This window comes from Mastigoproctus giganteus, chromosome 5 (genome assembly GCF_048544385.1).
Source record: "Mastigoproctus giganteus isolate SK-2022 chromosome 5, ASM4854438v1, whole genome shotgun sequence".
NCBI lineage: Eukaryota > Metazoa > Arthropoda > Arachnida > Uropygi > Thelyphonidae > Mastigoproctus > Mastigoproctus giganteus.
This window is the reverse complement of record NC_143579.1, coordinates 113109873-113126459: the sequence shown is the minus strand read 5'-3', so window position 1 is coordinate 113126459 and position 16587 is coordinate 113109873. Positions and strand designations below refer to the sequence as shown.

Sequence of the window (16587 nt, the reverse complement as noted above, 5' to 3'; positions counted from 1 at the left end):
TGGCTAATGGTTTCAGGTTCTCTCCACAGAAGACCGTCTGCGTACACTTTTGTCGCAAAGGGAATATTCACTCGGAACCGGAACTTAAACTCGGACAAAACATCATTCCAGTAGCACCCGACACAAAGTTCTTGGGGCTCATATTTGATAAGAAATTAACATTTCTACCATATATTTGTCAACTATGGATCAAGTGCACAAAGGGACTGAACCTCCTACTTGCGATCTCCTCCAATAAATGGGGAGCAGTCTGCTACACCTTACTCCGCCTATATCATGCACTCATCCATTTCAAATTAGACTGTGGGTCCCAAATGTACACATTAGCAAGAAACAGCGTACTACGATGGTTAGATCCAGTTCATCATCAAGCCATTCGCATTGCTATTGGAGCTTTCAGAACATCTCCTGTCCAGAGTTTATATGTTGAAGCAGGTGAACCGCCTCTGTCCCTGCGACGAAAGCAGTTGTCTCTAATCCGACCGGGCTAGTCAGGTGTGTAAAGTGCCTGCCTGGCAACCCAAAGGTTGCGGGCTCGAATCCCGCCTCGGGCTTGGATCAGAGTAGTGCAAAAACCTTGGGAAGTGCATTATGGCCACAGAAGTCGCTGCACCAACTACTAACAAAAAAAAGAAAGAAAAAAAAGTTGTCTCTAAATTATACTTTTAAACTGAAATCCCTGCCAGACAACCCTAAGTGGACATGCATTTTTCAGGCACTATGGGAAACTCTCTACAACACCCATCACAATGCCAACTGTCCCTTTGGTATCCGAGTCCAAGAGCTGCTCAGATAGCTGAACGTCACGTGTTGCTGAATCACCAAAGCAACGGCTTCCACCCTGGCATGGTTGCCTTCCACCATGTGATTTCTCCATCAAAAATTGGAGTAAGGCCACCATGCTATCTTCTGTTTACCAACAACTCTATATTGCTCACCGAGCTGAATACTCTGATTTCTTGCCTGTCTTCACTGATGGCTCGAAGTCAGAGTTATCTGTTGCCATCTTTCCAGATAGCACTATATCTGGAAGGATTCCCCAAGAATGCAGCATATATACCACTGAGTTGTATGCTATAGAGTTAGCCTTGGGCCATATTGAAACTCAAGAATGCAGCATATATACCACTGAGTTGTATGCTATAGAGTTAGCCTTGGGCCATGTTGAAACTCACAATTACCAAAGGTGCATGGTATATACTGACTCATTAAGAATACTACGGGCTTTATCAGGGATTGGGTACAATCCTCACCCATTGCTGACCTGTATCCAGCAGAGGTTACATACTCTTTTTGAGCATTCCTTTGACATCCATTTCTGCTGGATCCCAAGCCACATTGGGATCAAGGGTAACAAATTGGCTGACAATGCTGCTGGATCACCGCAGCCCCACAAGAATAGCAGCTTAGTCCCTTATACAGACTACAGGCAGCTAATACACTCTGCATTGCAACAATCTTGGCATGAGCAGGTCACTAACAAGTTATATCAGATAAAGCCTGTGATTCAACATTGGCACTCGAGTCTGCATGAACCGTAGAGAGCAAGTTGTTCTAGTTCGCCTCCACAAAGAACATAGTCATCTTACGCATGCATTCTTGCTGAGGGCAGATGACTCTCTTATGTGTGAGGATTGTGACACCTTTTTAACCATTCATCATATTTTAACTGAATGTCCATGATATAAACAGCAATGTTTTCCGTATTTTTAACATTTTTAGCCATCCGACTGAGCCTTATACTCTCAGTCAGATGTTCTCTGACAACGACAATGTCAGCTGTTTTTAGGTTTTTAAAATCAATAAACCTTTTTGCTTGTATGTAAATATATATTTATATTAGTTTAATTCGTACATATTTATATTTTTATACATATTGACATAGTGACCTAAGCAACTACGTCACTACAATTTTTATTGTTACCTAGTATGGGACATGGTTTTTGCGCATTATAGCCCTAGTTGCTGATGCACCATTAAAACCCAAACAAACAACCAAGAAAAATATACATTTTTATATATATTTAATTCTTAGCATGCGGCCTAATAGTTTTTTGGTTAAATAAAATTTGGCTTTCCAATGTACAAAGGTTCCTCATCCCTGTTCTAGATCATTCTGTAAAAGTGACGACATTTCGTACTCAATGTGAAATAAAGACTCTGATAAATTCTTATCAAACAGTAGGTGAACTCACTGTTTGTACGGATGTTGATGGTCTAATGGCGGCAATGAACATGAGGGAAGTTCCCAAAGAATGTCCATCATTTATAGATGCTTCTAAAGTTGTCTTGTCTTAAGGCTGTGTTGTTACACAATGGAAATATGCTGCCTTCAGTATCTTTTGCTTATGCCATCCACAAAAAAGAAACATAGGCAAACATGGAGAGCATCCTCTTAGGTGTACACTATCAGAAGTATGAGTGGCAGATATGCGGTGATTTAAAAGTAATTACCATTTTATTGGGACTGCAAAAGGGTTACACAAAGTATTGTTGCTTTCCCTGTGAGTGGGATAGTCGTGCCAAGGATATGCACTACGAGAAGAGGAGTTGGCCTCAATGAAAATCATTAACACCTGTAATGAAAAACATACCATCCCAACCTCTGGTAGATCCAAATAAAGTTTTGCCTCCACCACTCCACATCAAACTGGGGCCCTTGGAAAATTTTGTGAAGGCTTTGGAAGTGAATGGGTCTGCTTTCACATACTTGCAAGAGAAATTCCCAAGAATTAGTAAAGAGAAGATTAACGCAGGCATTTTTATTGGTCCACAAATAAGGCAACTTTTCGAAGACTGGTCAAAACTGGCCTTTGAAAGGGCTGGCTTCTAGGAAATGTTAAGCCAGCGACTACAGGCAGCTTGTGAAAGATCTCATTACTTCTTACGAAAAACTGGGGTGCATAATGTCATTAATGATCCATTTCTTGCACCCAGACCTGGATTTCTTCCCGCCAAACTGTGGTGCTGCTAGTGATGAATATGTTGAGTGCTTCCATCAAGACATCGCAGCAATGGAACAAAGATACAAAAGCAAATGGAGTGCTGCCATATTAGCCAATTATTGTTGGATGGTGAAAAGGGATGCTTCCGAAGCTGAATACAAGTGAAAGGCGAAAAGGTACCGTGTTTAATACAGGTATGTTTGTAGCTACATCTTACTGCCATATAAATAAAAAATACCTTGTATAAATATAAAAAACTGCTTTTTTTTTAAAACAAAAGCCAATCTGGCATTTTAAGCACTACTTCCATGTTCAGCACTTCAAAATCTATACACTAAGCTTACTTTCATGACCATAACAAGACATGACCCAAGATTTGTTGTTCAGTGTTATTGAAGTTGAATGAGATATTGAAATTGAAAAACTGTGAAAGTTTAATTTTCCTTTTATTTAATAAAAAAACTTGGTTAAATAATAAATTATTAATAAATATAACACTATTCATCAGTTATTGCAACCATTGCAGAGGGTGGCAGGTTGTGGGCTCTGATATCTGCCTCCCTTTGAGTCAGGAATAACTGTTCAGGTAGCTGTCAGAGTGGTGATGTTGCATTACACATACACAGTATATCAGTATACGTTTTCAAAAATTAAGTTCTCTTTATTTGTAGTCCAACTATAAGACATTCTGTAAATATAGCAGAACATTAGAAAAGATTGCCTTACATTCATTCTATACTATACAAAATTGGTGGAAAGTCTGCTGATGATAATGAGATACTGTTTGGAATAGTGTGTTTTCTGTTTGTAATTACTATATCTTTTTTGTGTTATATAGATTTTCATTTTTTTTTTTTTTTTTTTTTTTTTTTCAGTAAAATTATCTGAAGAAAATGCAGCCAGGAAGAAAGCAAAGAGGCCTCCATTCATATTTGATTATTCGTTTTCTGAAGACTTTGTTCGTAATTTTTCCAGAAGCTCTCGAATCATTACTTTGGTGAAGAATACTTTGCAACAGTGGGATAGAGAAAAATTTACTTTACCTCTAGATTTACATTATGATCCAAAGAATTTAATCTACCTTTGTGGTCTACCAACATTGTCTGTAAGTGTTTCCTCCCCAATATGCTTTCAACTATAAAATTAGTTTTGCATATGATTAATTTTAGTTCACAAAGGCAGTCCTGGTAAAGTTGGTGGTTATAAGTCTCTTAGGAATTGTCTTTTTGAACAGGGTATCACACTAATAATGTGGACTTATAAAATGTATTAGGCTTTGGTTACCATTACTAATTCTAATGATGGATAAAGAAGTTTCTATATATATATGAGAAAAAAAGATATTTAAAATATTGTGATACCCCAAATCTTGCTCCTAAAGCAAATGAACCATGGCCAACTGGGGCTTGTAGTATGAAATTATATGAGCAGACACCAGAAAAGATATCTGCTCAGTGAAATAAAATTTGTCAGAAAACCAAACCTGCATAGTAAATCCAGTTTACTAGTAATAAAAGAAAACTGTCTGTTCCACCAACGTTTAACTTGTAAACTGTGATTGAATTCAACAGATTTCCTTACTCTACACTAACAATGACATCAGACATGTGTACAGACCTGCTTTGAGCAGATTAAAAATTAAAAATCTTAAATATATCTAAGTGTAGACTAAATAATGTCCATGCTAATTATCCATGCAAAACTGCAACAGTAGGAGGCATAGGATATTATGATGTGGTTACAAAGGAACTGGATGCAAAAAATAATTTTGATATCATATATTTGGATTTCAGGAAAGCTTTTTGACACTGTTGCGCATGGAAGGCTATTGTACAAATTGGAGCAGAATGGTATTAAGGGTAAGTTGCTACAATGGATAAAAGGATGGTTAAGTGGCAGAAGACAGAGGGTGGTAATCAGTGGGTGCTGTTCTTCATGGACCAATGTTATTAGTGGAGTCCCACAGGGTTCGGTGTTGGGTCCTCTGTTGTTTTGTATATTTATCAATGATATTGATGAAGGTATATCAGGCTTAATGTCGAAGTTTGCAGATGATACAAAGGTTGGCAGGGTTGTTAATGACAGTAATGGCAGTGTGCTACTGCAACAGGATCTAGATAATTTGGACAAATGGGCTAAGAAGTGGTAACTGAAGTTTAACCTTGACAAATGCAAAGTACTGCATATGGGTAGAAGTAACCCCAGAGAAACGTACCAACTGTGTGGTACTACGCTTAAGGTGGTAGAAAATGAAAAAGACCTGGGAGTAATTGTGCAGTCAGATATGAAGTTTTCTGAGCAGTGCAGACAGGCTGCCAGGGCAGGTCATGGGGTTTTGTCAATGATATATAGGAATTTTGCTAGCAGGGAGAAGGAGGTGATTGTCCCTCTGTATAAGGCACTGGTCAGGCCACGCCTTGAGTACTGCGTACAGGTCTGGAGGCCTCATTTTAGGAAGGATGTAGATTTACTTGAGCATGTACAGAGAAGGGCAACAAGATTGGTGAGGGGAATGAAGGGATCCTCTTACTAAGAGAGGCTTAAGTTCTGAAAATTGCAGTGGCTGGAGACTAGGCACCTGCAAGGTGATCTGATTGAGGTGTATAAGGCCCTGAATGGGTTGAGCACGCTGAATTCAGATGGGATCCTTCCACTTGTTCAGATTACGAACCTAAGGGGGCATAAATTCAAATTAAGAAAAGACAGATGTAGAAATTTGCCTTTAGCCAGCGGGTAGTTAATTGCTGGAACAAACTTCCATCTGTCGTTGTGGAAGTTGATAGGTTGAATAAATTTAAGGAGGAACTGGACAGGCATTTGGAAGGAATGGTGTGATTTTTTTTTTTTGGCTGATGCTGCATAAGCTCATACACTTGCTTTCTTGCATCACATGCCACTACTACTACTCCTACTACTACTACAGGGATTTTATCTGTAGATAGAGAAAGAGAGATATTTGCTGGTTGTATTCAGTTCCACCCGTAGATATTCTATACGGGAAAAATTGAAATAAATTAAAATTAACTATATACTTGAATGGGCCTAGCCCATTGCTAACAATTGGCCATTATTAATTACTGATATATTGATTTAAAGTTCTATAAAAGCTGGCACAGTTGAACTTTTTGAGTGAGTGTTCTATATTTAGATGAATAGTATAGTATAAACAGTGGTAACAAACAACTTGAAAGAGTTGGTTTCCTATTAGTGTTTCATCTGGGCTACTATTTGGTTTGATCCTTTGAGAGTAGTAATATTTTTACTTTAGCTGTAACTTGCTAGATGTATTGTACCTAAATTAATGTGCTGTGAAATTATATATGCTGGTTGTATTGTGGGTGGAGGCTAACTCTGTTTTTCAAAGATCCTATAATAGTTTTGGCTAATGTGTGCAGGGAGGAGAAGGAGGGGCTATTAGTTTTCCCCCTTCTGAGAAGAGAGCTAACCACTGGGGGAGCGAATGTAACCTTTTCCATATTATGATTTACATTAGAGGCATTGGTTTTGATTAGGTAAGATTTTAAAAATTCCCTTCAGTGTGTGTGTGTATAGATCAGTTAAGGTTTCAAAAATTCTCTTCTGCATTTGTGGATTGAGCAGGCTTTTTTAAATAAAAAGAGGACCACCATATGTGATGAAATGAAAGGCCCCCATTAGCATTAGTAATGGCACATGATCCAAGAAAGTAAGCTTATATGGCATCAGCCAAAAAAAACCCCTTCTCATTTCACCCATCCACTTGTTCCAAATGTTTGTCTAGTTCTGCCTTGAATCTATTTAAGCTATCGACTTCTACAACGACAGATGGAAGTTTGTTCCAGCAATCAACCACCCACTACGATGGCTAAAGGCAAACTTCTGCACATCTATCCTACAACTGTCTTTCCTCAATTCGAATTTATGCCCTCTCAGGCAATTATTCTGAGCAAGAGAGAGAATCCCATCAGCATTGAGCATGCTGAAGGCTTTATACACCTTAATCAGATCACCTCGCAGGTGCCTAGTCCCCAGACACTACAATTTGCAAAACATAAGCCTTTCTTTGTAAGGGCACCCTTTGTTCCATTCACTAATCTTGTTGCCCTTCTCTGTACTCCTTCCAGCAGCTCTACATCTATCTTAAAATGAGGCCTCCAGATCTCTAATAATTTCTAGTAATACAATACTCAATGTGTGGCTATTGCCTTATACAAGGGGATAACATTGACTGCATGTAATGCAGTCAGTGTTATTATTAACTATGGTGAACAAGGATGTCATGGGCTTTTGCTGTGCCAGCCAAAATATAAAATAAATTAAATATATATATAATAAAATAAACTGTATTTGTTTTCCTTCACACATGGATAACTATCCACTAGATCTGTGAATTACACACAAAGATAACTTTTCTAGTGGAGGTGACCCCCACTTAACGCTGATAATTCGTTCCGGAAAAATGGAACACTAAGTGAATCCGCGCTAAGCGAGTGCTGCATTCCCATAAAGTAACATACGTATTTGTGAGTTGTGGTCGGTGCCATAGAATATTTCCTAATCAATAATAAATGGTAGTGAAAAGATGCATAAATATCAGTCAAAATATTTAATATTCAAATATCTGTACATATAAAATATTCTGCATTACATACATATATAATTATGTGGTAACTACTTACGTATCAAAATTAAACTTAAAATTCTAATTAAAATCATGAATTTAATTGATGAATTTAATCATGAAAAAAGTGTCGATTTTGGGTTGTACTTTGGCCCTTTTCCTGGTAAACTAAAAGGTGTTTTAATTTAAAATCCCCCGCAGTGTTACCACCCAACAATAAAGTCATCCAATCCTTAACTGCTTTGAAACCTGGCATGTTTTTCCTTCTTTCAATATGAAACTTCTTTTAGGCATACTTTTCCAAAAAAGTCCTGCTTCATTTAGTTAAAAACTTGTTGAGAATTATAACACGTAATACCCCCTTCAATAATTTTAAAAAGTTCTTTTTTGAAAGTTTCGACTCCTTGATCTGCACTTGCGGCCTTCTACCTGGATTTGAAATCTATTCAACCAGCCCTTCTAGTTTTAAATGGGTCCACTTTTTTTTTTTTTTTTTTTATAAAGGTGAGCTTTCTTCAGATCATCATATGGGCTAATCTCTCTCTGTCTTTTTTTTTTTTATAATATTTAACTTAACTGAATTCTGCATTGGATATTATCTTCAATAAAATAAAGTCTCTCCATTTCAATCCTAATAGCCGGCCTAGCCCTAGTTACTTGCAGTGGAACAGCTGTCTTTCCTGCTGCTAAAATTAATTCTTTATTTTTTATAATTGTTCTTACAGTTAAACTTGTTTGACCGGAATTTATTTGCTTCAAAATGTCTAATTTAATTTTCAAATTCAGTCTTTTTCTTACATTTGTAGTCGTCGTACAGTGTCCGGACGTTGTTGCTTTTTCATTCTTATCCGCCATTATTAACTCTTCGAAAATGTAACTGCATTGGTTGCATTAATTTTGATTTGATGTTCGAGTAAAGTGTCTGTTACGCACCATGTCTAATGCTGTACTGAGTGATGACTAGACTTTGGATAAATGCACATAACGCAAATATTTCAAACAATATACTTGATCATTTTTTAAAATGTTGATCTCTGAACTACGTAACAAGTCACTGTATTGCAATTAAATTAGCGTCTGAAAATTTCTCAAGTCGGCGTAGGAAACGTTTTAATACTGTTTTGCTATTGACTCCATCAGATGGAACATTTTGTTAAATATTTAAAAAATGCAATCTTCTGTATGCTGGTAAAAGAGCTTTATAGTGATTTGTGACAGCGTTATAGGGAATCAGCATAAAGTGAACCGTGTTATAACGAGGGCTTTCTGTAATTAACAATTCAACGGCTAAAATGAAACTTCCTGCAAAGCCTCTTTGCAGGAAGTTCTACTGTAAGCCTCTTTGTCCGTAACTTCAATATGCGCCCCTATAGCCTGTTTCATCCTAAATACACCAAAGAAAAGCTGTCTTAGCCTGCTTACACCTATTTTATGTAATACTCCAATGTATAAAATAATAATTGTTATAATTCTTATTATTGTAATAATCATTATAATAATTATTATTATAATAATTCTTAAAATTAATAACATTTAAAATTATACAAATTTGAATCTAAAATATTCTTATGGAAGAACTGGTGTAAAAGTGAAGTCATTCCTGTGATCTTGTCTATCTTTGTTTTGACCTTGAAACAGAATGTAATGTTTTTACACGTGGAAGACAGTGTGTCAGGTTAATCTTCAATATCGTAGGTATAGTACTACATTTTTATTTGTTGTATGAGGAGACCCTGTTCCATTCTCAGTAGGTGTCAACTTAGGTTGAAACAGAATAATTTTTTTCTAGACTTTTATTTTTGAATTTGAATGATGTGCTAAGCAAGAATCAGCTTTGACAGACCAGTGGTCCTCTTTAAACTTTGTGAACCATGAAAAGTCATTCAACACCACAATTGTCATTCAAAGTCTTTTAATGATTTTTGAAGTTTAAAGAAAGCAGTTTTTAGTTTTTCATAGACTTTTGTTGTTCTTTTCTTTAATTTGAAACAAAATTTGATCTAAATTCACTACTCAAAAAATCAGTCATTTTAAAATGTTTTGAAATTCACAGTACTGCCATAAATACGGTCACATGTGTTACTGCATGTAGCCACAAAATAAAATGACATAGGAACTCAAAACTCTCTTGGTTTATTCTTGAACCCCCCAACAAATGAAGCAACCACAACACTCATTCAAAATGCTCCCCCTTGTTTTTTACACAAGACCTCAAACATTCCGGCCATTCAACAATAGAAGTATGCACAACATCCAGCGGGAAATTGGCCACAGCATATTCCATTGATCTCTTCAGGTTCTCCAATGTGGCATGCCTTTTACCACAGACCACCCCTTCCAAAATAGCCACCAAATGGTAATCAAGTGGATTAAGATCTGGCTGGCAGGAGGCCATTCGTCATGATTGATGAACTCTGGCACATTCTCAGTCAGCCATGTTTGGGTGATCTTTGCCTTGTGGGCAGGTGCTGAGTCCTGTTGGAAGATCCAGTGCTGACCATTGAAGAGAGTCTGATTGAGGGGTCTCACATGCAGCTCCAGAATGTCATTCAGGTACACCCTTGCACTGTTTTTCACCCCTGAACACAAAGAAAATGCATCTTTGTTATACCTTCGTAGGAGACTCTCCACCAAACCATCACTGATACTGGATGTGACTCCTTTTAACGGCCAGACATGCATCTGCAGAGCTATGGGCATACACCTTGTCATTTTGACGGTTGTAACTCTCAATAGTAAAAATCTTTTCATCTGTGAAGAGTATCTGTCGATGCTTACCATTTGCGTATCGACGGTGCAGTGATCTTTTGTGCATCCGTTCCATCAGAGCTGGAGTTAGGAACTGTCCTGTTCTCCTGCGTAGGCACTCATCCCTAGGGCGCCTCCGTAGCCAGGTGGGCAGGAGCAGTAGTGCGTAGCACACGCTTCTTGATTATATCGGGGTTCGAGCCCGTGCCCACCAAATATGGAGGATACGGAAAGGTCAGGGAATGATCACCACAGATCCCCAGAGCGATATGGTCTTAGTTGCTAATGCTCCTAAAAACCAAAAAAACAACAACAACAACTCACCCCTAGATCGCTTTTGATTATGTGTGACATCGATCTTGGTGATATTCCAAATTCTTTTGACATGATTTTCTGTTTTCGTAGGGGATTCCTATGAATTCTGTTCTCCACTGCCTTGATAGCTGCAGGGTCCTCACAGTTCTTGGACAGCCGGACCGGGGCCTGTCATCATTTCTCTGTTGTTCATTGTACCTATCAATTGCCCTGTAGACAAATCTTTGGCTGATTCCAAGTGGTTTCAGAAGTTTGAAAATTGTAGGTGCACCATGTCCTGCCTTATGATAGTAGTCCTGTTTTCTTTATCTCCCCATTCCATTTTCACTGGCTTCCTTTACTAGTTGATGATACCTTAAAATCACATTAAAGAAAACAATACATTAGTACTACACATGATGCAAAACCCACAGCTCTGTGATATCATTTTCTATTTTTACAGGAGTCTTACTTTTGTGACAGTATTTATGGCAGTACTGTGTACATAAAACACGTATTCAGTACATGCTAATTGAGGCTGCAGATAAACTGGTGATTAATGCATTACTCTGTGTAGATAAGTGACAAAACATGTTGTGACGAGTTGCAGTACCAAGATACAAAGTCAATCCTGGTTTGATCACATCTTGTACATAGAGGGTATTGCTAGGTATTACACACCAGCTGTTTTATTCAAGAAATCAATAATTATTCAGTTTCTGAAAATGTACAAGGTTCTTTATTGCTATAGGTAAAGGGACTGTCTGTAAATATCAAGATTTTTCAAGTTACAGTTAAGGTTATACCTGTTTTAATTTAAACTTTGTTTAACATTTTTGTCAGTGCAAGAGCTGTTCCCTATGACAGCATATAATGTTAGAATGACATTTTTACTTTTAGTAATGGGTGAGCAGGTAGCATTGAAATACTTTCGCCCTATGAAAATGTTAGTAACTTCACTTTGCTGCCAACATTCGCAGTTGTGCTTCACTTTGCTGCTGTCAGGTAAAAACATTAGGATATTGAACAGTATTGCCCCCTGTATGTTAGACTGAGTAAAAGATTACAAAATTTTCCTTGGTTGTCAAGGCATTCTCTAGAAATTGTATTTATTTTAAAGTAGACAGTCTTTTTTGAGAGTTTAGTGCACTTATTACTCATTGGCTACAGTGAACTAGTTTTCATAATCCATCTTACATGTTTTTGTTGTGCATTATGTCTATATAAGTGCCATATTCATAGACTGAATTGCATGCAGAAAATATCTCTCATATCAGAGGACATTTGTGTCTTTGTGGCTGGCAGTTTAGTTACCCCACATCATGTGGAATGGGATCTCTGCTTGAATCCTCTCAAGGTGGGAGTAACTGTGATGGGCCCTTTTTTTATGCCATGGCCTGGTAAGTCATTCTTGGATCGGGATAGCATTAATTTTTATTTTGTAATGGTATGATTTTTGTCTGACAATCTGAGATGAAAAACCAGGTTCTTCAACCCAGAAAACAAATAATGTTCAACCATATATCAGTTTTTCGTGGTGCTAACTTCCTTCTCATGCTAATTTTAAAATGAATGAAACAAAATAAATAGGACTTTTCTCCCAGGCTATTAGAATGATAGGAGTGACAGATAACATAATCTGTCTAATATTCCTAATATTTGTACCTAGGCAAAATATTTAAAAAAAAAAAAAAAAAAAAAAAAGAAAGAAAGGAAAAAAGTCTAGCCAACAAGATTGAAAAAAATGTCCCTCCAGTGCCATTTATCTTACATTCATTTAACTTTCTCATTGACATAAAAAAAAAGCAAGTTAGGTAAACTTTAATATTGAAAAATCTATAAATTTACAATCTGAACTGCAACGTATTAACATTAGCAATGGCCACATGGTGCAAGGAAGCCTATGGCTTATGCTGCACTAGCCAAAAAAAATAAAATAATAGTAATAATAATAAAAAAATAAATAACAATAAGAATAAAATTTATAACTTGCTGGCAAAAATAAAACTTCCTGCAATCCAGTCTAAACATCTCCCCCATAACTTGAAATTATAGGCCCTAGTTCTAGAATCATTTATAACCATGAAAATTTTGTCCTCAATTCATTTTGCTTATGCTTTCCTCATATGGACACCCTTTTGCTGATTTCACCAGGCAAGTTACCCGTCTTTGGACCCTTTCAAGAAGTTTGATGTCTCTTTTTAGGTGCAGTCTCCACACCTGAACATTGTATTCTAAGTATGGTCTGACAATAGACTTATATAATGGGATTATGACATCTTTATCTCTACTAGAAAATGTTCGATAAATCATTGATAGGACACCATGGGCCTTCCTTTCAACCCATCTACAATGTTCAGAAAATTTCATGTCTGACCGCATTGAACTGCCAAGTCCTTTTCTTCCACTGCTGACTTTAGTTCAACTCCAACAAGTGTATAAGTTATTTTGGTGTTGCTATTCCCCAGGTATAAGACCTTGCATTTTGCTGAATTAAAGCGTAGCTGCCACTTTTCTGACCATCCCTGAAGTCTATCTAGGTCACTCTGAAGAAGCTCTGCTTGCTGGCGATCATTAACTACTTTACCAATCTTTACATCATCTGCAAATTTAGACATCATGCCCTCTATCCCTTCATCGATGTCATTTATAAAAATTAAAAACAACAGTGGTCCTAATACGGGTCCTTGGGGAACCCCACTTCTTACATCAACCCAATCTGAGGAATAACCATTTATCACAAACCTTTGCCTCCTGCCCTGAAGCCATCCAGCTGTCCATCTGAGGACTTTCCCTGTGATTCCAACCTGTTCCAGCTTATAAAGTAACCATTCATGTGGGACTGAGTCAAATGCTTTGCTGAAATCCAAATAAACAATGTTGAAATTATTCCCCAAGTCCAGCTCTTGAGTGACCCTGTCAAAATAGCTAACCAGATTAGTTAAACATGATTTTCCCTTTGCAAAACCATGCTGAGTATCCTTCAGAATTCCATTTCTATCTAAATGATCCTGAAGTTAGACTAACCAGCCAGTAATTTCCCACTTCACTCTTAGAACCGCCCTTGTGTATTGGGGATACATTGGCACTTTTCCAATCCGACTCAAAATAGTGAGGTATAGAGAAACCTCACTATTTTGAGCAGCCGCGGATCCTGATAGGTGACTAACCTTATTTTTTTTTATTTCTGAGAAATTTATTTTTCATTTTTTATTTTATTAATGGATTGCAATACATTACATAGTGCATGTAATTTTTTTTTAATAAAAAATTTAAATATTTTAAAAATGCTGTGTTTTTGTATATGTTATTTTTAAAAACAAAAAAAAAAGCTAATTCTGCTGAAAATGGGGAAAAAAAAAACACTTGCAGTTATAAAATATAAACATGAAACTAATAGTCACTTCCATTTTCCATTTTATAGAACTGTTAAGAAGGCAAAATTTCAAACACACACACACACACACACACACACACACACACACACACACACACACACACACACACACACAATGATTGTCCAGATATCTGCAATGAGAGAGATGCAGGAAAAGTTTTTTGTACTATTAAAAAGCAATAACAGTTCTAGCAGAAATGCAAAAACAAGTCTGAGAGTAGGTTCTTGGGGGTTTGGGGGGAGAAAGGGGCAAGAAATAGTTAAATTGAGCACATTATGTAAAATTTTATTTTTAATCCACACTGTATTAGAAAATATGAACGAATAAATCTTCAGTCATAACAGTCTTGTTCTGTTAATAATGTTTCCTGACTGTTATGGTCCAATTTCAGAACATTGATCCTGGCTAAAATCAAAGCACTATAGAAAATCAAGAAATGAGTGGGTATACGATGCTTGTTTTACACTAACACAGAACTCTTAATTCTGAACTCGGGACTTTTTTTTATTGATGTGCTTGTCCACTTATTGAACTGTTAATGTGTATTGAAAGCGAATATACCATTTTTGAGAACACTAAAATTCACATTGATGTAATTCTGATAACTATTTAAATTTTCCTTTTGGTGTATAAAATATAGCAGGGTGGCCGTTGCACAGTTAAATAACTTTTGCCATTTAAATAATTTCTCAGGGGGTGTTCAAAAGTTAATCAACACAATTAATATTTTCAATCCCTTCCCTCATGTCATCCATGGTTTTGCTACCTGCAAATGTATTGTATACCTTGAAATCTGTTTGTGAGTTGAGTTGGTTTTTTTCATAAGAAATTTTAATTTTTTTAATGCATTTATGAATTGTTATCGAGAATCATAGGCAAATTTTTCACAATTAGTATAGATTTTTATTTTTTTTTCAATGAAAACTTGAATTTTGTTATTGAAATTAATCATGTACAGTACACTATATTAAAAGCAGCCTGAGTGCAATGAAAACTATCCCAAATTCAGTCATTTTACATGATAGTATAGAATCTGTATGGTGGGAGTAATTTACAGGCCAGCAGATTGTGAAGATTATGAGGAGAGCCTCTACAGGCCAGTGGCATGGGAAAGTAAGCATGAATGCCTTATTATGGGTGATTTTAATTTGTCTCTGATTGATTGGAGCAAATAGGAAGGAAACTCGACATGGGTGTCAAAATTTTTAAATCAACTAAATGATTGTTATTTGTATCAACCTGTCAGGGAAAGTACTAGGGGGAAAAGAATATTCTAGACCTCATCATCACCCATTAACCAGATGACATAATGGGGCAGGCAGTACAGGAACCAGTAACAGGAAGTGATCACGAAGTTCTAAAGTGGATGATGAAGAGGGAAGTAGCAGTAGTTAAAGGCAAAGGTAGGGGTTATAATTTCAGGAAAGGAAATTACGAGGGTTTAAGGAACTACATGGCCTTTATTAACTTGGTAGATATTTTATAGAGAGTGAATACAATTGAATTATGGTATACTTTTGAAAGATTAATCACAGAAGCCTTGAATGCATTTATACCATTAAAAAAAATGCTCCACAAGGAGGATTCCAAGTTGGATAAATAATGAAGCTGCCAGATTACTTGAGCAGAAAAAGACAGCATGGAAAAGTTACAGAGCAATAAAAACTCCTGAACCCTATAACAGGTATAAATTGATCTGTAACAGTGCCACAGAAAAGGTTAGGCTGCCATAAGCAGATTATGAAAAATCGCTGGCAAGGAGTGGGAATAAGGAATTCTTCACATGTACAAATGCAAAGAAGAGAAGGACAAATCAGATCAATATGTAATGAACATGGGATGGTATTAGATACCCTAGCAGATGAACTCAACAGTTACTTTGCATTGATATTTACAGAAGAAAAACCTTTGTCAATGGAAAATAATGGGAGTGAAGGAGAAAAATATGTAATTAATGATATTGAAATTTCACATGGTTATTAATGGTTGATGGCATATACCCTATAATTTTAAGGGAGGCAGCAAGTGAGTGCATTGAACCATTAAGGCTAATTACAAGAGCATAACTAGATTCAGGAGAGATTCCATTGGATTGGAAAAGTGCCAGTCTATTGCCAATACATAAAGATGCCAGTCTATTGCCAATACATAAAGGTGGTTCTAAGAGGTAGTGGGAAATTACTGACCAGTCAGTCTAACTTCAGCAGTAGGGAAAATCATGGAGGCATTGATCAAGCATGGAATTCAAGATCATTTAGATAGAAATGGAATTCTGAAGGATACACAGTATAGTTTTGTAAAGGGAAAATCGTGTTTAACAAATCTGGTTAGCTATTTTGACAAGGTCACCCATGTGCTGGATATAGGGAATAATTTCAGCAAAGCATTTGACTCAGTCCCATGTGAGTGGTTACTTTATAAGCTGGAACTGGTTGGAATCATAGGGAAAATCCTTAGATAGATAACAGGGTGGCATCGGGACAGGAGGCAGAGGGTTGTGATAAATGGTTATTCTTCAGATTGGGTTAATGAAAGAAGTGGGGTTCCCCAAGATCAGGATTGGGACCACTGTTGTTTTTGATTTCTTAAATGACATCGATGA

General features: G+C 36.8%; 1 protein-coding gene across 1 annotated transcript in view; it reads left to right on the top strand.

Moving 5' to 3' along the window:
- barr (non-SMC condensin I complex subunit H) overlaps positions 1-16587 on the top strand; it is a 462459-nt gene that overhangs the window by 364423 nt on the left and 81449 nt on the right. Inside the window, exon 12 of the mRNA XM_090374633.1 lies at positions 3821-4050. Coding sequence (XP_090230759.1) covers positions 3821-4050 — 230 coding nt within the window. The remainder of the gene's footprint in view (positions 1-3820; positions 4051-16587) is intronic.